Source organism: Schistocerca serialis, chromosome 6, assembly GCF_023864345.2.
Source record: "Schistocerca serialis cubense isolate TAMUIC-IGC-003099 chromosome 6, iqSchSeri2.2, whole genome shotgun sequence".
Taxonomy (NCBI): Eukaryota; Metazoa; Arthropoda; class Insecta; order Orthoptera; family Acrididae; genus Schistocerca; species Schistocerca serialis.
The window spans coordinates 534,538,098-534,564,069 of record NC_064643.1 but is presented as its reverse complement, the minus strand read 5'-3'; the positions used below and the strand labels follow the sequence as shown (position 1 = coordinate 534,564,069).

Here is a 25,972-nt window from a genome sequence, read left to right as displayed (position 1 = left end):
TGTCCTGCCACTGTGCAAGTTCCTGAGCAACCTGTTCATGGAATACATGCCCCGAAGAAGCAAGAAAATTAGAAGCTTTGTGTGAGCCATCAGCATACAAGCCTTTGAATTCAGCACACAGCTGAGCAACACTGTCCTTCAAATCAAACGGAGTAACTGAACACATTGTCTACCACTAGCAACCCAAGCAAATCGAGGCCAGGTATATTTCCATGGTTCTGTAAATGCAAAATCTGGAATGTCATATTCTTTTGAAAATTCTGGTATATGGCAGGAAGGCTGTGCGAACTGAGTGCTGGAATGTCTTGTCCATTCTATGCTGTAAGCATACTGTGTGACTTCTGCTGCTCAGTGTTGACAAGATCATCATAAGTACTGCAATGGAGCAAGGAAACTGAGGCACCCATTTCTAATTGCAATTACTGGTTTGATGAGCTATCACAAGGTCTACAAAGAGTTTGTTAGAATGGCATTTCACCAAAGAAGCTACTAATTTCTTGAATAAAGAACTACCAGACTTCTGCTCCACACTAGAAGATCTGTTTGGTTCAGAATGCACAACATGTAGAGTAAAGTTTGGTTTCTGTGGGTGTATTTTAGGAGAGAGAGCCTTCTTTTCCTGTAAGCATACCACTTGAAGATGCCCATTTCTGCCAATGAAAACGAAGTTGCATTTCATGATACGAGTAAGTAACTCTTATGCACTGAGAAGCAGTGTGGGCAAGACTTCATGCTGGTACTTTACTGGTCTAGCTGAGCTCTGGTGGGCCAGTGTGCACTCGACTTGGAAACAGACTGCTTATGCAGCTGCGCAATGATATTGCTAGACGCTACATCACAACTGTTTACTGACTGGGAACTGTCTATGGCACTGTCACAAGAATCTTAATAGTTAATATTTTGCCTGGCTTGCTGCAAAGGAGGGCCGGGGTACTTAATAATCTGTTCCCTTATTCGATTATCAGCCACATTCTGAGTAATGGCGTCACATATCATGAAGTCACTGCAATACTTGCCATAGTCACAATAAACATACACTGCCTAGTAAGCCCGTGTAAGACTGTTCTGTCACCTACTGTCTATGACTTTGTCCTGACTGCTTCTTTAGTCTGAAATATTTAAACCTGGCAGTCTCCCCACATGGACTTTCGTGTCACAGTATCTATTCAAAGCGTGGATTAATTCTTCACAGTCCACAGGGTCTAGCTGTAAGGCAGGGAACAGTTTGCAGAATGTCATATACACTAACACACCCACCGTTGATAAGAAAAAATTATTTAACATTACTTGATACTTGGTGTGTAGATAGATGAGCTTCAAACTGGAGCAATTATTCAGTCCAGTCCTCTTTGTCCTTCTTAAATGAGCAAAACAGAGGCGCTAATGATGGCTGCATTAAGCTTTGGTGCTGCAGTAGCTGGTGGCACCTGATTATGATTCTCATTGGTTGCCATCTGCATTTGACTGAAGCCCTTTATCATCTCAATAAGTTGTGTCATTTGTTGCACCTGTAACTGAAAAGCTGTGTTAGGTTGAACTTTGGTGCCAAAGGCATGTGCAATTGTGGCACTCCTTAAGTGTGAGGCGGGCATGCGTGGGCCGTGGGGTAGCCATAGCCCAGCAAAAAATACTAAAGTTAAATCAATATTTGACAGCACAAACAAGTAACCTGAACAAAAATCGCAAGCATCGACCTGAAACAGAAATACTCCCAAGCACATACGGTAAAAGTACAACAAAAAGTCTAGCAAGTGATTAAAAAATGGCAACAAAGGAAGTAAAATGATGTGGTGCCATAGATTCAATAAGGTTTGTCACCAGATGTTACATTGCAAGTCGGTAACTGTTAAGTTACGAGGAGCCAAATGTTACAGCCTTACTGCTAATGATAAGTGGGTGGAAGGTTGCTAAAAGGAACTGGGAAGACAAGAAAAATGTTAGTTGACACAAGTTGTTTTTTAAATAAGTATATTGCACTCAACTTGTGGGTGAAGAAGTGCTACACTGTTGACAACTTAAGGCAGCAGGCAACCAATATATATGCACACTGAATGTTAGCCGGTAGTGCTTACTATCAACAATTTGGTTTAACATTTGGAACTGACTAGCAACTGAAGTAATGTTGGAGTAGAAGACTGGTGCTCAGGTGCCCGCCTCTTATAACACCATCCTGGCTGGCTTTGTCGGTCGGCAGCCTAGAGATTCCTCATTGGCGGAATATGCAAAGCAGTGCTTGCGACACCTGCAGGAATATTCGAGGTGCCACCTCCGGCAGTATTGATAAGCTACAATACTACAAAAGTTCTCCTCCATTATGCCATTTATGGAATATGATGTGTGAATGGATTAATTGATGATTAAATGAATCAAAAATGAGAGTAATTCTGTTTCAGCACTGAGACTGACTCTGTGAACATGACAGAGCTGCAGGAAAACCTCTGCCAGATTTGAAAGAAGTTGGGAGATGACATTAATACAATGACGTTTTGAGTCAGTCTGTATAGCAAGTCTGACTCCCATGCTGAGGAGCTGGGTTTGATTCCTGGTTCTGCAAGGGATTTGTGAGCAGATTGGAATGGGGCTGCTCACAGACCCCTAAGGCCATTTGACAAGGTATCTGAATGAGAAGCTTGTCTGTATAGGACACAGTTTTCATTTGGCATGTTGTTGTATTTAGTTCATAGACTGATTTGATGTGGCTCTCCACACTAGTCTATACTATGCTTCTCTTCATCTCAGCAAAACTATTACCACCTACATCTGCTTAACCTGCTTACTGTATTCGAGCCTTGGTATAGTGTTAAAATGTTTTCTCTCTCACACTTCCCTCAATTGCCAAATTGACAGTTCTTTGGTGCCCCATGATACCTCCTATCAACCAACCCCTTCTTTTAGTTAGGTTGTCATAAATTTCTTTCTTCCGCTAATTACGTAGACGTAGTACCTCATCCATAGTTATTCAGCCTACCCATTAAACTTCAGCATTCTTCTGTAGCACCACATTTCAAAAGTTTCTATTCTCTTCTGCTCTGGACTGTTCAGTAACTATGTTTCATTTCTGTACAAAGCTAAGCTCTAGAGAAATACCTTCAAAAATTACTTCCTAATATTTAAATTTGTATCTGATGTCGATAAATTTCTCTTCTTCAGTAATGCTTTTCTTGCTATTGCCAGTCTACGTTTTGTATACTCTCTACATTGGTCCTCAGTGATTACCTTGCTGTACGACTAGCAAAACTTATCTACTACTTTTAGTATCTCATTTCCTGATTTGATTCAAATCACTGGATTTAATTTAAGTACATTCTGTTACCGCCGTTTTATTTCTGTGATGTTTATCTTATAATCTCTTTTCAAGATAGTTTTCATTCCATTCACCTATCCTTCCAAGTCCTTTGCCACATCTGACTGAATTACAATGTCATCAGAAAACCACAAAGGTTTTATTGACTCTCTCTGAAGTTGTATTTCCTTTCAATATTTCTCTTTGGTTTCTTTTACTGCTTGGTCAATGTACAGATTGAATAAGATTGGGTAAAGGCTATAACCCTCTATAACCTTTTTCAACTGCTGCTTCCCCTACATGTCCTTCATCTCTTTAACTGCATTCCAATTACTGTACAAGTTGTAGATACTCTTTTGCTCCTTGTATTTTATCCTTACTGTAATCAGAATTTCAGAATGTAATCCTGTCAACATTTTCGAAAACTTTCTATAAATCAAGAAGTGCTGTAAATGTAGTTGTCTTTCTTTAGCCCATATTCTAGGATTATTAGGAAAATTAAAGAGACCTTGGAGAAAAAAGAACCACCTGTATGAATATCAAGAGCTCAGATGGAAAACCTGTACTAAGCAAAGAAGGGAAAGCAGAAAGGTGGAAGGAATACATAGAGGGCCTATACAACAGAGATGTACTTGAGAGTGATATTGTGGAAATGGAAGAGGACGTAGATGAAGATGAGAAGGGAGATATGGTACCGCGTGAAGAATTTGACAAAGCACTGAAAGACTTAAGTCGAAGCAAGGCCCTGGGAGTAGACAACATTCCGTTAGAGCTACTGATAGCCTTGGGAGAGCCAGCGATGACAAATCTCTTCAATCTGGTGAGCAAGATGTATGAGACAAGCGAAATACCCTCACACTTCAAGAAGAATATAATAATTCCAATTCCAAAGAAAGTAGGTGCTGACAGTGTGAAAATTACCGAATTAACAGTTTAATAAGTCACAGTTTGCAAAATACTAATTCAAATCCATTACAGAAGAATGTAAAAACTGATAGAAGCTGACCTTGAGGAAGATAAGTTTGGATTCCGGAGAAATGTAGGAACATGTGAGGCAATACTGATCCTATGACTTCTCATAGAACATAAGTTAAAGAAAGACAAACCTACATTAATAGCATTTGTAGACTTAGAGAAAGCTTTTGACAATGTTGATTGGAATACTCCCTTTCAAATTCCAAAGCTGCTGGGGTAACATACAGGGAGCAAAAGGCTATTTACAATTTTTACAGAAACCAGATGGCAGTTATAAGAATCAAGGGGCACAAAAGGAATGGAGTGGTTGAGAAGGGAGTGAGATAGGGTTGTAGCCTGTCGCCACGGTTATTCAATCTGTATATTGAGCAAGCAGTAAAGGAAACAAAAGAAAAATTTGGAGTGGGAATTAAAGTCCGGGGAGAAGAAACAAAAACTTTGAGGTTTGCTGATGACACTGTAATTTTATCAGAGACAGCAAATGACTTGAAAGAGCAGTTGAACAGAATAGACTGTGTCTTGAAAGGAGAATATACGATGAAAATCTACAAAAGCAGAACGAGGATAATGGAATGTAGTTGAATTAAACCAGGTGTGGTGAGGGAATTACATTAGGAAATGAGACACTTAAAGTAGTAGATGACTTTTGCTATCTAGGAATCAAAATAACTGATGATGGTTGCGTTTCTGAAGAAGAGAAATTTATTAACATCGAGTATAGATTTAAGTGTCAGGAAGTCCTTTAGGAAAGTATTTGTATGGAGTGTAGCCATGTATGGAAGTGAAACATGAACGATAAACAGTTTAGACAAGAAGAGACTAAATAGAAGCTTTTGAAATGTGGTGCTACAGAAGAATGCTGAAGTTAAGATGGGTAGATCATGTAACTAATGAGGAGGTACTGAATAGAATTGGGGAGAAGAGAAATTTGTGGTACAACCTGACTAGAAGAACGGATTGGTTTGTAGGACACATTCTGAGGCATCAAGGGATCACCAGTTAGTACAGGAGGAATAAAAATCATAGAGGCAGACCAACAGATGAATACAGTAAGCGGATTCAGGGGGATGTAGGTTGCAGTAGTTACTTGGAGATGAAGAAGTTTGCACAGGATAGAGTAGCATAGAGAGCTGCATCAGACCAGTCTTTAGACTGAAGACCACAACAGCAACATCTTCTAGGGTAAATCATACAGCAAATATTGCCTTGTGTGTTCTACATTTCTCCAGAAGCCAATCAGATCTTTCTAATGGTTGGTATCTCATCAGTTTTCCATTCTTCTTGTAAACAATTTGTGTCACCATCTTGCAGCTATGACATAAAGTGAAAGTTTGCTAATCTTTGAATTTTAGAATTATGACATCCTTCTAGAAGTATGAGGTTATTTTGCTATTATCATAAATCCTGCACTCCAGGTGGATTAGTTTTTCTGTGATTGGCTCTCAGTAATTCTGAGGGATCATCACCTACTCCTTATTTCAGCTTAGATCCCTTTGAACGCTGTCAAATTCTTCTCACTGTATCATATCTCCCTTGTATAGTTCTTCTGCATATTCCTGCTCCCTTTTAGCTTCCCCTTTTTTCTTAATAATGACATGCCATCTGATATCCATACAGCTGCTTCTGTTTTCTGCAAAGGTCTCTTCAATTTCCCACAGTTTATGTCCATCTGTACTGTGGTCATGCATGCATTTTGCAGCATTGTTATCATCAACCCATTCCTACTTTTCCCATGTTTTACTTTAAGTCAGTCTCATTTTTAGATATTAATATTCCTTTGGCATTCTTCACATGTTTTGCTTTTATATTTTTTTTCTTTCGTTGATTAAATTCATTATCTTATGTGTTATCCAAGGATTTCTACAATACCTTGTGTTTTTACCTATTTGATCCTTTGCCAGTTTCACTGGTTCATCTCTCAGAGCTACTCTTTTGTCTTCTAATGTATTTCTTTTCCTTGTTTCCATCTATTTCTACCTAATGCTCTCTATGAAACTTCCAGTTCCTTTCCCTTATCCAGGTCATATCTCCTTAATTTCTGAAGTATCCCCAGTGTTAATCTCCAGTTCATAATCAATAAATTATGGCCAGATCCCATATCTACGCCCTGGAAATAATGTGCAGTTTAAAATCTGGTTTTGAAATCCCTGTCTTACCATTATATAATCTATCTGAAACCTTCCAGTGTCCCCAGTTATCTTCCATATACAGAACTTTCTTTCATAATTCTAAGTAAAGTGTTTGCAATGATTAAATAATGCTTTGTCTAAAATTCTACCAGGTTGCTTCCCCTTTCATTCCTCTCCCCCAGTGCTTGTTCTCCTGCTATTTTTTCTTCTCATTCTTTTCCTACTGATGAATTCAAGTAATCCCATTATAATTAAATTTTCATCTGCCTCAACTATTGTGATAATTTCCTTTATCTCATCATATATTCTGTCAGTCACTTCATCGTCTGCGATACTAGTAGGTGTATAAACTTTTTCTACTGTGGTGGGTGTTTGCAATGTGTCCACCTAAGCTGACTACAAGTCCCAATCTTTCCGCCATTGCACTTCACTGATTCCCAATATATTTATGTTCAACCTAACCATTTCACTTTTTAAATTCTCTGACTGACCTACCTGATTAAGGGATGGTGATGTTTCATGATGCAACCCATAGAATGCCTATTTGTTTCTGTGTAGTCCCCACCAGACAATCCAAATGAAATCTCTAGAATATTTTACCCAAGAGGATGCTATCATCATTAAACCATACAGTAACACTATTGCACTTGGGAAAAATAGTGGCTTCAGTTTCCCCCTGCTTTCAGCCATTCACATTATCAGTACATTTGGATTCAACAAATACTGGGTAGATTTGGACTGTAACACAGGTCCAATGGATGGTCTGGAATATGTACTCCAAACGTAATACTGCCCTCAGCTGTCTTTGTTTTTGAGGTGGTGCATGTTTCCAGCAGCCGACCACCTGGATGACAGTGACAGTGTATCTGGACTGGACAGTCAATCTAATATAACAACAAAAGTGATCCATCGGACCAGGCAACATGTTCCTATTAACCCACAGTCTAATCTCTATGATCCTGTGCCTACTGCAGTCATAATTGATGGTGTCACTGGGTCAACATGTGAAAACAGAGAGATCATCCACTGTGAAGCCTCATGTTCAACAATGTGCACAGAACAGTGTGTTGCAAAACACTTGTAGCTACACCAGCATTATACTCTGTCATCAGATCTACCATGGATTGCCACCCATACTGTTTTACATTGTGTGCAAGTCTCCGATCTCCACCTTCTGTAATAAGATGTAGATGCCCAGCACCTTGTCACTTACTAAGTTTCGTCATTCTTCAACTACTTTTCAAAAATGCTGGAGACAGCAGTGTGCAAACAGCCAACCAGCTTTGCCATTTTCTGAGTGCTTGTTCTCATGTGCAGCCCAAAACAATCTGCCCTTTGTCAGAGTTGCGTTTGTTTGTGGATTTCCTCATTTGTGACCCAAATTGTCACTAGAATGATTTCCCCATTCATCTCTGCTCTGCTTATATACTTTTCTTACCACATCACATGCCCACAGTGCCTGCACAACTGTCCTGATGGACGGTAGTTATAATGTATTGGCTTATCAGTGCAAGTGTTCAGTTTTAAGTAACCCGCCCCTCTTCAGTCCCTATAGATGATGTGAGGGAAGGATAACTATCTGTTTCCACTATATGATTCTGAATTTCCATAATTTATTGCTTTGATAAGTTTGTGTGTAGTACTAGCAGTCACAAGAAACTAGGTGCTCCCATTTCTAAGGAACTATATGCCCTAGTGTGTTAGTGCACAACTATTTTTAGACTTTGAACAATGTCTGTATTTTCAACATATTGGCATTGAATGAGCAGTCTGTTACAGATGTGATCATGCCCTCTGCCAGAAGACAAAATCATTGGAACTCATTGTTGCCTTAAGGAAAATTACATGCAGAAATGTTTGGAACAATCTAAGTAATGGATGCAGGCCTGTGTGAACTCATTGGTCTTTAAAGGTGGTTGCCACTGATAGAACATATAGTATTACAAGCAGGTCCCTCCTTCCCAGTATACGCAGTCTTTTTCCTCAGTAAGTAGATTATTGACATTTTAAAAGTAACATTTTTTGTTATGCACAAAACATAGTATCTGCCACACACATTTTCCTGAGCTTATTAGGGATACTGCTGTGGCTAAGTTTGGTCAAACTAAATACCAAAATGTAAGTAATTGAACAGATAAAAAAAACTACTCACCAAGCAGCAACAGGAGAACACACATATAAAAAGTATTACAATTTGCTAGCTTTCGGAGCCAGTGATTCCTTCTTCTGGCAGAAGGGTTGAAAGGGAAGGAAGAGGGCTGAAGGAAAAGGGCTGGTGAGTTTTAGGAAAAGGGGTATAATTCAGTAAAGTTGCCCAGAACCCAGGATCAGGGGAGATGGACCAGACAGGATGAAAAGGAAAGAAAGTTTTTCAGCAATACTTTTTACCAAATTACACAAGCCATTTGGTGCAAAACTGTTGGACAATTTTGATATGTTCAAGTCTACATCCCATCTGCCCTGATTTAAATCCCCTGGATTACTATATATGTAACGTGATTCAAAGGGTAACAATGAATCTAGTGCCCCAGTGTGACACCATTAAGGATTCCAGTAAAGTACATCTTGCTTTTATGCATTTCAGATCAACACTGAAGGTTTATATTCGAGCTAAAGGGGCTATGTAGAATGAGTGTGCTGTATAGGGGTCTCACATGCACCGTGTTAAAAGGATTTTTTGCAGTCTTTAGTACTTCACTAATGAAATTTCTCCTGGTGATTTTGGTGATTGTTTGTGTGAGACAAGAGAGACTCTGTGACATTCTGCACCAGATAAATTTAATGAGACACTTTTTTGATCATAGAGTGGGAGTAGAAAGGAAAAATGTAAAAAAAAGAACAGTCTCTTGTGAAGTAAGGAAAGAGCAGAGAAAACTGAAAGATTTATAACTAAGTTGTTTATTCCACAAGTTTCCAATTCCCCCCATCTCATAAGACAGTCATTCTTCTCTCATAATCGTTGCTTTGTGGTAAGGTAACTACTTTTTCTGCTGCAGCTAATCGATATAATCTGTTACTTGTACCTATTTTTATTCATGCTGGTGCCACTTTGGTTCAGGGTTCTGATCAACTTTTTCTTTTTCATCACTTGTTTCAGCAACCCATCATTTTTCCCCTTGCTGTAGAGAAAGGAGTGCCTGGTTTCAGTTTGCTCAAGATTCATGATTGTGGATTACTTATAGTTATGTATAAGGGAAGGAATGAAGGTACAGTCCCATTGCGGTACTGAGTGGTTGATAGACATATGAATGGTAATGAAAGTGTTCTTGCTTAGGTGCCTGTTAAACTCATAACAATTCAGTGTATATACTGAGTTTTATCTTCACTCCTTCTGTGACATATTTCATCAAGGGCTTTCTGTTACCTTATTTATTTGTAATTATCTTTGTTATCTCTGACACTGCCTTCATATATGATAAATTTATAGTTTCTGCGTGATTCTGTGACAAAGTGAATCTGTGTTGCGAATAAGTATGTTTTTTCTCCTTTATGTGCTTAAAAATCCAATTTAACTTCTACACTAATGAAAGTAGTAGTTTAGTTTTCACTAGTTTTCATTATCTTCAAAATATATTCTACAACTTGTCATTTTTATTGTACAAATAGGTGAAATTAAGGTGGCTGGATATCTGAATCTTGCTGCAGATTTTACACACAATTTTACTGATGGGTTGGCTATTGGAGCTTCATATATAGCTGGAGAACAAATTGGTGTTGTCACGACTTTTACCATTCTGTTGCATGAAGTTCCACATGAAATTGGTGACTTTGCAATATTAATACAATCTGGATGTGATCGGAAGAAGGTAAGATAGTGTTGCTGTAACTGCTGATGTAAAATGAATTGATAATTTGATAGTATTTATGGTTTCTTTATGGATTTTGCTGAACATAATGTTTCTTAAATATTCTTGCAGGCTATGTTATTGCAGTTGCTGACAGCTCTTGGTGCTCTGAGTGGAACTGTTGTCTCTCTCTTAGCTGAAGGTGTGGGTAAGTATCAAAGAGAATTCTGAAAGTGATTTGAAGAGTTCCAGAAAGCAAACCTATATTTTGTCATTTATGAAATTCATTAGAAATAAACATACAGAACAAAAGATAAAACATGTACATTAACATTATGCTAGAAAACAATATACTGTCAGACAAAAATATTCTACATTAATACTGGAATGCCATTAATTGAAAAGTGGAGAAATTACCATGAAAAACAGTCTACAGTCTGTAGTTTAACAGAGAAAATAAGTTACTGAAGTAATAAAGTAAAAGTATTTCACCCAGCTGTAAAAACATTGATGAAAAGTAGGAGAGGTGGAGGGAGGAATGAGAAAGAGATGGGGATTGAAAGATTATGTAAGGTGGCTTATTTTTTATTGATCACAATAAGCACATATTTAAGTTCCGGTACAATGGTTTTTTAGTCACGTAAACTGGCGCATAGCTAAATAATGGACATGTGAGTGCCTTTGTACAGCACAGGCTTTAGGTTTTCTTTCTTTCTTTCTTTTCCTGTAACACAGACCAAACTGTTGTATTATGTTGTACAGTCATTGTCCAAAATACCACCAATGAAATTATTGATCAGTTTTGCTTATTCACTCACCATGGATGAAAGACTTAAAAGCAGCAAATATGTATTCACCAAAAGAGGTATCTTGGTTGATATTTGTCAGTTATTTGCAGTATATCTTCTGTTGCACATTGCAATTCTATGCACTCATTATAGAATGAAGTATAATGCTTAACAAGCTGCAACACATTACTTTCATTGCCAATATGGTTCATTTCAAATTCTTGATCCTTATAACTAAGATACTTGGGTGGATGGGACTTATCACATAACAATTCTGTGCTTTCAGTTGAGTCTGAGCACTACACCAATAAGGTTTTACAGCTCTTCGTGAGGTATTAATTTTAAACATAATTATCAGAATGTACCACTATAGTGGTTTGAAGTTATAAAGAAATGATTTGTTATTAACACCTATGTAATATCTTTATCTTCAATTTACATGTGCTGTTGTGTCTGACAGTGTTCTAACAATGTAGTGTGTCTGCTGTGAATTCGTCATGAGCCGATTGTTAGTTTCATGCCTTATTCAAAGAAAAATATTTAATTTTATCAAAAAATGAAGTACATAAAATTTTGGGCTAGAAGATAGGTAGAGAGGGTCTTCAGAAGCAACATTAATTTGAATTTATTTACAGATCCTTTTATTCCTCGGTTGTGTTTGTGTGGATGAATGTTGGTATGCCTTGACCACCTAACTGGTATCCTCCAGGCTGGTAGCACAGAAATTGGATTGCAAAAACCTGTTGAATAACATGTCGCCACAAGAGCTGTTTTATTGAGTGGGCAGGTGTCCATTGAACAGTCCTTTTGCGTGAGAAACTACCATATTTTCACCAGGGATTCAAACAAACTTAATGGCAGCACAAAAACAGCTTAGCATGATACCTGCTTTTGGAAATAAAAATTTGTAGGTCTCAACATATTTAGCATATTTCCACTAATTACTGTCTTAGGAGTGTGTAGCATGAGAAGACTCAATAAAAATGTAAAAATTTTGCAAACGATAAGGGTGTGAAAAAGATGTAACATTTAAGACAGTGCAGCAACCAATAAGACAGAAGACTTCTTTAAATGTGTGTATAATTTATGATGAATCTACAACACAGACAGTAAAAATAAAAACAATGATGTTCTGAAAATAATATCAGGGGCAGTGTATAAAGCCATTTGAGGTATGAAGGAAGGAACTGTACGTGTTCATGTAGAAATGGGTAAGGCTGGGGACTAAGTAGTATTAAAGGAATGTGAAAAATAGTTCACAGAATGTCTGTAGAGCTTTTAAGTCTTTCATCCATGGTGAACGAATAAGCAAAACTGATCACTAAGTTCATTGGTGGTGTTTTGGACAATGACTGTAGAACATAATACAACAGTTTAGTCTGTGTTACAGGAAAAGAAAGAAAGAAAACCTAAAGCCTGTGCTGGACAAAGGCACTCACGTGTCCATTATTTAGCTTCACAAAAACAGATAGCAGGCAAAAAATGCTATAAACATGTCAGCCTCCTCCTCCGTAATGTACAAGATGTTTGCCAAAAGTATCGCAGCTATGTGGGAGGAGGGACTTCAGATTTTAATCATGCAAAGGAACAATCTACGGCTTCAGAAGTGGACATAATGTACTGAACCATTTGCAAGTTTGGAACAAAATTGTATAACAGAACAGTAAATGTGAATTACTACTTTAGAAAAATGTTTGCTTACTTACTGATGTCAGGTAAGCCTTTGGTACCTGTAATGCTGACACTGTGTAGGTAAGAAATTCGCCACAATCAAGTAGGATCACATTCTCAGGGTTCCGTTCAAACTTAATTGTGTATATAGACATTCATCCATTCCATGGATTAAGAATATTGACAATTTTTGCCTGCTGTCAACATTTGACACTGGCAAGAAATCAGTGCTGGTGGTTCCAAGACTTTGAAGAAAGTTTTAATTTCAAGTTTGAAGTTGGATAACAAATGACAAAATAATTTTTTTTTCAATGTTGTGACATTAAGTTGCAGACAGATATGTATACATAAACCTTCAGCCACAGCCTTCAACAGAAAAAGAAACATACACAAGCAAGCACATTTCATGCACACAGTATTGCCATCTCCGGCAGCTTGGACCAGACTGCAGATATTGATAAGAGTGGAAGCATCAATCTTTTCCGTACATTGTTGGTATTCCAACCTGAAGTTTTCATGTGATATAATTACAAATTAACAATTTTTCTAATTTTTGTCCTTTACTTGTAGTGTGAAACCTACCTTCGTGCCAAATGCCACGATTCTAGGCCAGCAGGAAGTATGATATAGGTTTTGATGGGCGATAATGTGAATACCAAAATATTTGACACAAGTGGCCATGTCTTTTGATTGCATTGACTTAGAGGCTTAAGTTTTTTACACCGTAAAGGGACCGTAGACCTTAGTATATGACATAATTTAGTTTCACTAAAAGCATACGGTATCTCTTCTCGATGGCTATACTATTCACTCATGTTATGGCTCTTCAAATGACTATGGAAGCCATATCATCATACAAACAGTGTATGAGGCCAGATTTTCACTTGATGGCCACAGTTGAAACTAATTTGTTTTCCAACATAAATCAGTTCCATATTAGCGTATCAACCAAGTTTTGCTCCCACATGATAATTACAGCCCACACAGGACCTCAATGAGTAGCTGCACTTTAATTGGTACTGAAATTGAGATTAGGCAAACAAGATTTCTATAATCTGACTTGATGACAGTCAGCAAACTGAATGCACAGGCCGTAGTCAAAGCCTTTCAGGTGAATTCCCCTCCCATTGACGATCAACTGGCTGCAGCCCACATTGCTTTGACAGGTGAATGGCTCCCACACTACCTTACAAAGAGAGACCCAAGAACATCATTGTAAAACTTTGGCAGAAGAATTTCCCCAGCACTTCATGCTCTCAACACCAGGAAGGCCACAGGATGTGATGAAATATACAGTACCTTTTTTTTTTTAGGTAGATGCCACCAGCTACCATCACTCATCTGGTTGAAGTCATTAATGAGTTGTTCCAGACCGACTACATATCACCTTGTGTGGAAATTGTGCCTATTTTTAAGACTGGGAAACATCCTCACCAGGTGCAGAGTTATTGCACGTCAAGTTTATTGACTGTCATCTCTAAAGTTTTGAGAGGGTGTATGTCAAGAGCCTGTAGCATCACATCACCACTGAAGCAATGCTACCCAAGGAGCAGATTGCTGCAGCCATTCGATGCTGCATCAGCTCTTGTGACTAGTAGAAGATCCTTTTGAGATGATGGAGCGTCATGAGTACTTCGGTACGATGCTTCTGGGTGTATTGCGTGAGAATTTGATAATGTGCTGCACAGCTGCCGCTTGTCCAAGTTACTTGAACCAGGGGTGCTGGTGTCACACAGTTGCCTCGTCCATTCTTAGCTTGACAGGAGGATCTTTTGTGAGGAGACTACAACTAGGATGTCCACAGTATCTTGCATCTGTACTGGCGTGCCAGAGGTCTAGGTTTTCGAACCAGTCCTGTACATGTTGTAGGCAGCTGATACATCAAAGGCAGACCATATGCAGCTCGTGCTGTATGCTGCTGATACAGCAATTTTCAACCAAAGCGTGAATGTCAACATTAGGTTGTTAACAGTATGTTGCCAAAGGTCTTTGTTTTAGGTCCGATCCCATACCCGCTGTAAGCAGCTGACACATCAAGATAGACCATTTGAGGCTGATGCTGTATGCTGCTGAAACAGCAATTCTCAACCGAAGCATGAATGCCAACACCCTACAATGTCCATTGCAGCTTGCCTTTGACTGTCTCAACACCTGAGCTGTCAATTGGTGCCTGACCTTCAACAATACCAAAATGCCGTTCCGGACAGTTACTCGCTTTATCGTCTCTGCAGCACTGGCACTTATCACTATGGAAGGCAGGCCTGTCATATGGACAGCTGCAGCACAATATCTTGGCGTAACTCTGTACCAACAATTTATGTAATATCAACATACCCATGATGTGAAGAGCAAATCCAAGGGCCACCTTAGCAAGTTGTACCCCTTGCTGAACTGGCTGTCACACTATACAAGGCACTGCTCTGCCCTGTCCTCGAATATGCTGCTGTCATCAGGGCCAGGCTGCTGAAATGCGTCTGCAGTCACTCCAAACTGTGGAGAACTGTACACTCTGCTTGGCTGTATGCTTACCAACACTTTCCTATAGCTCCACTGCATGAAATGACAGAGGTCCCACATCTCTGGGACCATCTTTGGGTGACTGCCCCCACCTTCCATGTGAAGCTACGGCATTCACAGGACAGTGAAATCCAGAAAGTAGGTCATAAAATACAGTGCAGCATCACCACAGGAGAGCCAACACCGGGTTACAAGAGGAAGCCGAAAGGCACGCGTTTTAGCTCACGCAGGCTGGCGTGAGGTGTGGAACAGGACAAGGAAATTAGAATTTAGAAAAAACGGACGTAGCTGGTGGAATACTTAACTTTAATCCATAAATGGTGAACGTCGCTCTTGACTGTACATTATTCACAGTACCAATAGTAACTGGTAATGGCGCCTTGCTAGGTCGTAGCAAATGACATAGCTGAAGGCTATGCTAACTATCGTCTTCGCAAATGAGCGCGTATTTTGTCAGTGAACCATCGCTAGCAAAGTCTGTTGTACAACTGGGGCGAGTGCTAGGAAGTCTCTCTAGACCTGCCGTGTGGCGGCGCTCGGTCTGCAATCACAGATAGTGGTGACATGCGGGTCCGACATATACTAACGGACCGCGGCCGATTTAAAGGCTACCACCTAGCAAGTGTGGTGTCTGGCGGTGACACCACACACACACACACACACACACACACACACACACACACACACATATCCATCCACACATATACAGACACAAGCAGACATATATATATATATTGCAAACTGCACCTCAATCAGATATTTACAATCCCTCCATTAAGATCTATGAACTGCAATTCAAAGGTGGGTAGCAGTGGCACTTGGGGGTGTCTTGACATGATATCGATGGGTTTAGCAAGCAGATTCATTTGCAGATAGAGATGTACATGTTTTTAAGATGGTGCTATATTGTTTTTGTGTAGTGTGAAGGCGACAGCACTGACCGTGAGATATTGCTGTGCATCATACTCGTTTATTATTTTTGTACTGGACAATAACAAAGTTTTTGTTTGTTATTTATAAATCCAAGGTCACCTCAGTAATACAATGGATCTATGGTTATGCAACTCTTAACAACCACTGTCCAGAAGATAAGTATATCTACAGGAGTTGTGGATTAGGTGTTCTATGTTATTGGCTGGGGCCCATAGTAATGCTGTTTCAAATAAACAATAACTATATCTCAGAAGGACAACATTAGAAAACATGCAAGAGCAACATGAATCCATATGGTTGAAGGCCGTAATGCAAAGTCGAAAGGAGCATATTTGTCCAACAGTGGACATTAGATGGCTAATGATCATAAAGAATCACTTGGGGCATAATTTTCTGAGGTAATTCGCCACTTAAAAAGATGGTGTTGACTGCATAAAAGTGATAATGAGAATAATATGTTGTATTCACTAACAGTCATTAAGTAGATAGTAAATGAGAAATTGGTCAAAAGTTTATCATTACCATTTGAGAATAAATAATGATGATTTGTACAGTTATAACACTAGAAGTGAAAGTGACCTCGATTATTTGTTACTAAAGCCATGATTCTTCAGAAAACTGTTTAATTATATAGCCACAAAAATATCTGACCATTTTGCTAAAACCTAGAATATGTAACGGGTAGCAAATCAAATTTTAAATCTAATCGTGAATTGCTTGTTTTGAACTACTGCTACTGCTCACTAAACAAAATTGCCTCTGATACAGTCAGAACACCATTTCATATTAATGTAATTTCTTGTATCAGCTATTTTACTGTGGACATTTTGTAGCTTGCTGGTTTAATTTTGGTGCAAACCTATTGTTGACATTAGTACAATTTGAGCTAACCAGTCTTTGATTAGCATGAACAAAACTGATTCTGAATGTTTCAACACAACAAAAATTCCTTATTATGGTAACAGTGTCTGCTGCACAGATTGAACAAGCGGTTACTGCCTAAGTTGAATGTTTAACTCACAGGTGCATATAACAAAGGAAGAAGCGAGTCATAAAAACGGTTGTTGACACTGTGTCTTGGAGTGATAGACATAATTACAGCTAACTTAAAAACATGGAACATACAAAATCATATAAAAATTCACAAGCCAAAGAATAAGCAATACAAGAGACCATATTATGAAACACACCGTTCCTGGCAGTCGGTGTAGAAGCTGTTTGACAGCTGTGACTCATTTGTTATTGCCAACCACATACACAACAGTGCACCACTGAACACAGTAACATCACGAGTTGGTGCAAACTTCGTAGCTGGTGGTACATTAGCCCGCACGGAAATGGGCCAGTGTGTGTATGAGGCAGCTGTAAAGAGTTGTGCACTCGTCGTCAGTCGATGTTGGCTACTCGTTACTCCTATGATAGAGATTGTGGAACCAGTACTGAACGCTGCTGTAATCCCAGTGCTGTGGATGGTGGGTCTTTGAAAACATGTGTAGGTCTGATGCAGTTAATGGCATCAGTTGTAGGCTTACTGTTTAATACAATGTCTAAAGCCCAAGTGCTTTATGGTAGGACACAGTACAAGCCAGTGTATGGCAGTTGCAGCAGTGGCTTAACTCTCTCCATTCAAAGCACCACATGGGTACAGGTTTCCAAGTTGCAAGACACAAAAGTGATTGGCGTATCATGGCTGGAGACACTGGGCGTCATGTGTGTCCAACATGGTCTCTTAATTGTTAAAGAAGTTCAGGCTTACTTTGAGTTGTAAATGTAGTGAGCTGGCTTCAACAAATTCCTAGGGAAGACACAGTGGTTCACTGTAGACTAATTCCACAGCTGAGGAGTCTGAATCTTGCTTATAAATCATTCCTAGGCCCAGGAGAACTATCGGAAGGGTGGAAGTTCAGGATGTACCAGGGCACATGGTAACTACCTTCAGAGAACCAATGCCTTCTCATGACCAGGCCGTTACTAGCAGGATGGTAGATACTAGTTTTTTTTATGTACATACCCACAGAATCTAACAAACTGAGTGAACAATTCCAGTTCAAACTGCCTGCCTCCATCAGTAGTTAACAAGGAGCGGGCAGCCTAGCATAGCTAACCAAGTTGACTTTAAGGCAGAGGCTAAGGTTTCCACAATGATATTGCTCCCTAGTGGCAGAAAACATGAGTACGTCATCCAGGTAGGTGAAGCAAAATGGTAGTCCATATAGAATGGAGTTGTTAACACTCTTCCAGGTTTGCGCAGCATTCCATAACCCAAATGTCATAAATTTGCTCTAGAAGAGCCCGAATGGAGTGATTATCGCTGTCTTAGAATGTCCTCTTCTGCCACAGGTATCTGCATATATGATTTGGCAAAGACTAACATGCTGAATACAGTCATGCTGTGTAGCACGTAATTGTAATCATGTAGCAGTGGTACTAGAGAGTGATGAACCACGGTTCTTGCTTTGAGCATGCAATAGTCGCTACACAGGCACCAGGCTGCTCCTTTCTTCTGGACAAGGTGTAGTGCAGATGACCATGGGCTAGTTGACAACCAGATTATGCCTTCTTTGAGCACTTCATAGAATTAGCACCACATAGAATTCCACATTAGCGGTAGACAAACAAGCTTGTGCCAATCTCGCAGGTCCACAAGACACTGGTAGACCATCTGTGGTTTCTATATGGTGTACCTTGTTGTATACCATGTGCATTGGTGTGGCTGGTGGTCTGGTCAAGGCTGGATATTGCCCCAGCAGTGCAATGTACTCCTGGTCACATGCATGTATTGGCTTGGCACTATGCAACGATGTGTTGCGGTGGAAACAAGCTGCCGTCAGTCTGGTAATGCTGTTGACCAGTCTGGAGTTGACTACATCTCATAAAAGATGGTAATGTACCAGAAGATCAGCTCCTATTATTGGCTGCACAACATTGGAGATGGCAAAGTCCCAGATGAATACACAACACAGTCCGAAATTTAACTCGATCTGCTGCATTCCATATGTAGAGATGGGTAAGTTGTTCGTGGCAGATTAATGGAATGCAATTGGCAGTCTACAGTAATGGACTGAAGTTCTTGACAAGATGCTTAAGCCTGAGTTGGTTTCTGTTAAATACTTTTGACCAGACCTCCTATAATTAAGAAACAGGCACCATGACTTTGTTGGGCAGTCAGTTGCACCTACTACTGGCTGCTGCTGACATTTAGGTATGAACATGGTGCTGTCCATTGAAGCACATGTTCACTGAACCTACAGTGATACCAGCATATAGGGTGTTCCATGGGTGATGACGCAGCTTTGTTGATGGTTAGCTTCTGGATCTCCCACAATTATGCCCTCCATCATTCCAAGCACCATCCTGGGACAGTAGCACACCAATCTGTGTGCATAGCATGTCTACTTGTGCCACAAGCAAGTTGACTGTTGGTGCCGCTGTCATATTACTGCCTGGCGATGTCACTGCGTTAACCTGTGCACTTGTGATGGCCTTTTGAATATGATCCAATGATATTTCCGTATGAAATGCGAGAGTTGCTTTGACTTGGGTTGGTAGCCGACTGCTCCACAGTGTATCAACTTTGCTCAATAGATGATGCAGATATTGTAACGGCTTATGATTAACATTGCCTTCTTGTGTCAGTACCTGTCCGATTCACTTTTCGTGTGATGCAGTGACTCTCCAGATTCATTCAGATTTAAGCTTTTCACATGAATTTTTGTGCGGCAGCAGAGGGATTACATCTTTTACCTCTGCAGCGTAGTGGTGGTAACGTCTGCTCATGACGAGGGTAAATTTTGACAACTCGGCCATAATTCCTGCATAGCTAAAGCTGGTTTTGACTTGAGAAAACCTAGGATCACATTGTTCAGGCAAAATGGAGGTAAAGAAACCACTAGTCTAGACATTGTTGACGCATCTGTATCTTGCTTGATACTTAAATTCCCTAGTAATCACTCAACCTCCTTCTTCACCCCAGATCATGTCGAGATTACCCGTTGTCGGAATCAGCACGATTTGGGCTGGCTCACATTTGCTTAGCATGAACAAAACTGGGTCTGCAGGATTCTTCCAAACCAAAATTCTCTATTGTGGTAACTGATTAGACAAGTGGTTACTCCTTGAGTCCAGTGAATCCGAACATTTAACTTGCAGGTGCAACATTCTGAATGTGGATATAACTAAGGAAGAAGCGAGTCGGAAAAAATGGTTGTTGACGGTATATCCCAGAGTGATAGACATAATCACACAAAAAGATGGAACATACAAAAGTCATGTAAAAATTCACAAACCAAGAAATAAAGAGTACAAGAGAACATAAAGACATATCCTGAAACAGAGCACGCTTGGCAGTTGGTGTGGAAGCTGTCTGACAGCTGTGACTCTTTTGTTATCACAGACCCCACACACGACACTGCACCACTGAACACAATAACATTGCTGTTTGGCACAAACTTTGTAACAGACACTACACTTAATTGTGTTAACCAAGTTTCCTACATAACAATGACCACAGACCCAAAAACCTAGTAAAAGGATCATTTCTGGTAACAAGCCCACAATACAGTGAAACTAGAAAGCAATTGTGATCATCAGATTCAACAAGAAGATAACTAACACTCAAATAAATCAGTGTAGTTATTTGGAACTGGAACTGTTTGTCAGAAGTAAGTCATGAAATAAAGAAATCTGTCTTAATGTGGTTTTCTTGGAACTGTTTATAGAAGTTTTCTAAATTACATGTATGCACATACATATGATAACAAAACATCTGTTTTTCAGCCATTAGATTTGTGATTTTTTTCTAAATCACTAATATTTTCAATAGCTTTCATGTGCAAGTCACATAACCCCATCTAACTGTTTAATTCATTGTTATACCATAGGTACAGCACAAATCATGTAAGAAAGTAAGTGATATTGACTTGAGATATTGTATTTGTCTGAGAGTAATTACCTTTGAATACTGGGAGCTGTAAAACAAATGTGGCAAATATTTTTTTTAAAACACAGTTTCTTAATTAATTTAACTAACAACATACCAGTGAAATAATGGCTCTGTTATAACTCTGCTTGAATTAATTTCCCTTCAGGCCAGAAAAGAGCTAATTCATGTTCATGGACCACCACACACACTGTCAGATATTTATAATCAATTTTCCTATGTATTGTCTATTTACTAATAAACACTTTGTGTCCCTAAGATGAGGTTTGTACTAAAATATTAATTTTGTTTTCAGATAATGCTGCTTCATCTTGGATTTTGCCATTCACTGCTGGGGGCTTCATTTACATTGCAACAGTGTCTGTGATACCTGAACTGTTAGCTGATACAAAGTTCTGGCAGTCTGTAAAGGAAATTATTGCACTTTTGTTTGGTGTTTACATGATGGTTATTATTGCACATTATGAATGAATGTTGCATAGAAGTCTGTTACATTCTTTAACAGGTGATCATGTTTGGAATGTGAAATGTTAACTGTATAGAAATCCCCCATTGCTAAAAGAAAAAGAGATCTCTCTGCAAGATAAACACAGTTATTTGGAAGGGGTGTATCCATTAATTTTACAAGTAAAGCCCAGTTAATGGACACAACATACTCAATGAGGCAGTTGTCTCATTAACGTATCATACCTCTCAGTTCCTTAACTACGTGATAGTGGCAGAACACATTGTTCATTTCTTTCCAGTCATCACACTGCTTGATGTGCGAAAGAGAAATTATTTCTGTTATCACCTTTGCTGGTTTTTTATTCTTCTTTTCCCACAAATTGTGGGCATAAAAATTCACAAATCTGATTTCAGTTTGAAGCATGTTCTATAAATATTATTTCATCTCACATTCTTAAAAGACAACTTCTTGCTCTTACTGTTTTTGGCAGTGAAGCTTTCAATTTAACATTTTTCATGTATGTAGTGATGTTTCAGATTGGGTGTCACGTGCTTAACCTCTGCAGATGCAGTATGTACTTAACTCTCAGTTAAATCCAATGTTTTTATTTAATTATTCCTACACCTTGCATCATTAATCTTTCTATTAGATAAAGTGTAACTTAATGTTATACACTTTTCTTGATACAGTGATGGTTAAAAGTTACTGAAATTCAAGATGTATTATTGATGTATTGATGTATAGATTGTTGCAGATAATTGATTTTGCTAAAATGCTATTAGTTTAAAAGATCCCAGTACTGGCACTCTGTTGTTGGGCTTACAGTATTCCTCTGAATATGTATTTTCTTTTCATGTACAAGAGCTTATTGCTTAATTAGGTGCCAGTGCTTGGAAAGCTATCAGTGTCAATTAACTAATGAAACAAGCTTATGAATGTGGAAATATTTAGGTCAGAGATGGAGAGAAACTATATTCGTAATATACTTCTGCCGAAGTGGTAATGGACAATGGATTCATAAACAGCTTGCCCACTTGAGATGATTGCCGCAGTAACAATGAACAGTGTTTCGCATAAGAGACAATATCAGACTTTTCATTTTCTATTACAGTCAGTCAGTCAGTCCCCCCCCCCCCCCCTCTCTCTCTCTCTCTCTCTCTCTCTCTCTCTCTCTCTCTCTCTCTCTCTCTCTCTCTCTCTCTCTCTCTCTCTCTCTCTCTGTGTGTGTGTGTGTGTGTGTGTGTGTGTGTGTGTGTGTGTGTGTGTGTGCGTGCGCGCGCGCGCGCGCGCGCGGGGGGGGGGGGGCACACATGCTGCTATATGTGTCAGTGTTTTCCTCCAATCTTTGTTGTAGGGCAAATTTTAGTTCATGTGTGTAGTGGCCCGTACCTGTAATAATTGTGCTTGACCTCTTGTTAAAGCATAAAGTTTATTACCAAACTAGGTGTTTTCTAGCATAACATTCCATTTCTTCTGAAACAGATGTATTGCTGTAATTTTGTATGTATCATTTGACTCTTGAACAGACATCACATACCAATAAACCAGCAAAACTACGGCTGTAGAAATAATTAATTCTTCAACTGTGTCATTAAGTGGGAGTAAAACAAAGGACTTACATTCTCAGTTAATGGAAAAAAGTCTTAACAAATCTAAAAGTTGAACTCCAGAGTGCTAAGTAGAAAGTAACACATCTGTTTTACTGACATTAAATACCTTGCTGGGAATTGAGAGAAGTCTTGTATTTATTCGGATTTTTTTCTGTCACTAGTATAATAAATAAAATGGTGATTGAACATGAGGAACTGAAAAGTCGAAGTAAAGTGGCCATTGTGATGGAATTTAATCATTAGCACACCATTGCAAGGTGTAGTAAAAAGTATTAGCAGAAGATAAGTCTCCATTACTGTTTACAGGGACAAATTATAACCAAAACTTATGAAATTTTCATTGCGGGAGTATCTTTTGTGTGAAATTTTTTTGTTGATGCCCACATACATAGGGAAGATGATGATCATAATTTAAATACAAGATTAAAGTGTTAGTTTTCCCCGCATGGTGTTATAGAATGGAACAATGGAGAAACGGCTTGAAGGTGGTTTGGCGAACCCTATGCCAAGCACTTAAGTGTGAATTGCAGAGTAATGAAGTAGATGTAGATGCTTTCAAAAATCTAGTTTTATTTGGATTTTACTATACATGCCTAGAAAAAATTTTTGTCAGTGTTTGGAAGAGAGCATAGGTGACACCAGTCTACAAGAAGGGCACTGCAACAGAAGTGATGTACAAAAATAACGTCTATGTTTCATAAATTATGACTGTATTCTGAGCTCAATGGGGATATTGTACATATACAAAGAAGGGCAGCATGTATGTCTCAAAGAATGCATAGATAACATAAATGAGCCCCTAAGAAACATTATTTAGTCGTTCAGTTCAGTTATCTTTGATGAGTACTTAATGTAAGCCATAATTTTACCAGCACACAAAAGGGTGATACTGAAAATACGGAAAACTATTGTGTAGCATCTCTGTTATCTTCATTCTCAAAGATAATAGAAGTAGTTATGGGAGATATTCCTATCCAGTACTAGTCTACAACAACACCTGACTGACAATATCAGGATTCCAATGTAATACAGCCATTCACTCCTCCAAGCTTACTGAAGTTACAGACGGTGAGTATGCCATACTACTCCATGATTTTCCAACTATGATAAGGTCTCTCAGTGACCTAAGGAAGTGAGGCACAGCACCACACACTACATCAAGACCACTAACTTTCTAATGAAATCACAAATTATTTTCAGACAAGATCGTAGTACAGAAGCACCTGTGTCAGAATTTGCTAAAATCATAATGGAGGATATGGAGAAAGGCAATCGTGAAACAGGAATAATTTTAGATTTTTCCAAGGCATTGGACACTGTACATCATAAAACGCTCCTCCACAAACAAGAGGCTGTAAGAGTAAAATCAATAGTGAAAAGAGTAGTTTGAATGATATGTCATGATTAGAATACACAGAGTTGAAATTTCAGACACCTATACAGATCTCAATTGCATAGACGAACATCTATTACATATTAACATAGGAGTCCCGCTGGGGAGTATATTGTGCCCAGCTGTAGTTTTGATCTATATTAATGGTGCCCCAAAAAGTGTCATGCAGGAAGTCAAAATTCTGTTTGCCAACAATATCAACATAAAAATTATGGATAAGATACCAAAGCTATTGCTGTTCAAAGCTGATGATTTCCTCTCTTACTACAACCTTCTGCTTGACATTATAAATATGTGACTAGTCTACAACAACACCTGACTGATAATATCAGGATTCCAATGTAATACAGCCATTCACTCCTCCAAGCTTACTGAAGTTACAGACGGTGAGTATGCCATACTACTCCATGATTTTCCAACTATGATAAGGTCTCTCAGTGACCTAAGGAAGTGAGGCACAGCACCACACACTACATCAAGACCACTGAAGGACCACCATATCTTATAGACCATGATTGTTAGCTCTGGATCAGCTAGTGATAGCCAAGGCAGAATTCGACTGCATGATATATGTAGGCCTCATGTGGACATTTACCCATTCCTGGGCTTCACCATTGCATTTGGTTACAAAGAAGTGCGGTACATGGTAGCCATTCGGCATCTACAGATCACTCAATGCTCATACAGTTCCAGACCTAGCTGCCAGTACTCCACAACTAAAACTGCCCATTGCGAAGGCATGCAAGCAAATACCAGTCTCTGAAGAAGATATTCCAAATACAGCCATAATAGCCCTCTTCGGCCTGTTTGAGAGCAAGTTCATGTTGTTTGGCCTCTGGAATGCCACACAAACTAGGCATATGTTCCCAGAATGAGATGGTATATGTTAATCGATTCTGTATTACAAGGCCTGTCCTTCTGTTTCGCCTATTTAGATGATATACTGGTATTTTCAGCCTCGCTGGAACAGCTTCGCCAGATCTTGTGGAAGTACTCAGACGACTAGGTCAATATGGTGTGGCACTGAACACGGCAAATTGTATCTTCTGTCAACCACAAGTGGACTTCCTTGGTCACTGCATTTCCCCCATGAGGCTGCTTACTATTACCTCACAAAGTGGAAGCCATCCTCCAGATCTCTCGGCAGACCACAATAAAAGAATTATGGGATTTTATTGGTATGCTGAACTTTTACTGCTGCAACCTGCAATGTGTGGCAGAAATACAAGAACCCTTAACAGGTCTAAATGCAAAAGAAACACAGAAAATTTGTGGACAGTCTGCATGACAAAGGAATAGAAGATGCTGCATTAATAGCACACATGGAGCCGAACGCAATGCTAGCATTGGTGGTGGACATGAGCCAGACAGTGGTGGGTGCAGTGTTCCAGCAATACAACAATAGTATGTGGCAACCTCTGGCCATTTTCTCGTACAAACTGTCGGTGTTACAACAAAAATGGAGTATGTAAAACTGCGATTTACTGGTGATGTGTGAGGT

At 39.2% G+C, this 25,972-nt stretch overlaps 1 protein-coding gene across 1 annotated transcript in view; it reads left to right on the top strand.

The window, feature by feature from the left end:
• The window catches only part of LOC126484612 (protein catecholamines up), a 52,437-nt gene extending 29,394 nt beyond the window's left edge, over positions 1–23,043 (top strand). The window contains exons 2-4 of the mRNA XM_050108191.1: positions 9,994–10,193; positions 10,305–10,380; positions 21,316–23,043. Of these exons, the coding sequence (XP_049964148.1) occupies positions 9,994–10,193; positions 10,305–10,380; positions 21,316–21,491 (452 nt within the window). The 3' untranslated portion in view covers positions 21,492–23,043. The remainder of the gene's footprint in view (positions 1–9,993; positions 10,194–10,304; positions 10,381–21,315) is intronic.
• Positions 23,044–25,972: the final 2,929 nt, after the last annotated feature.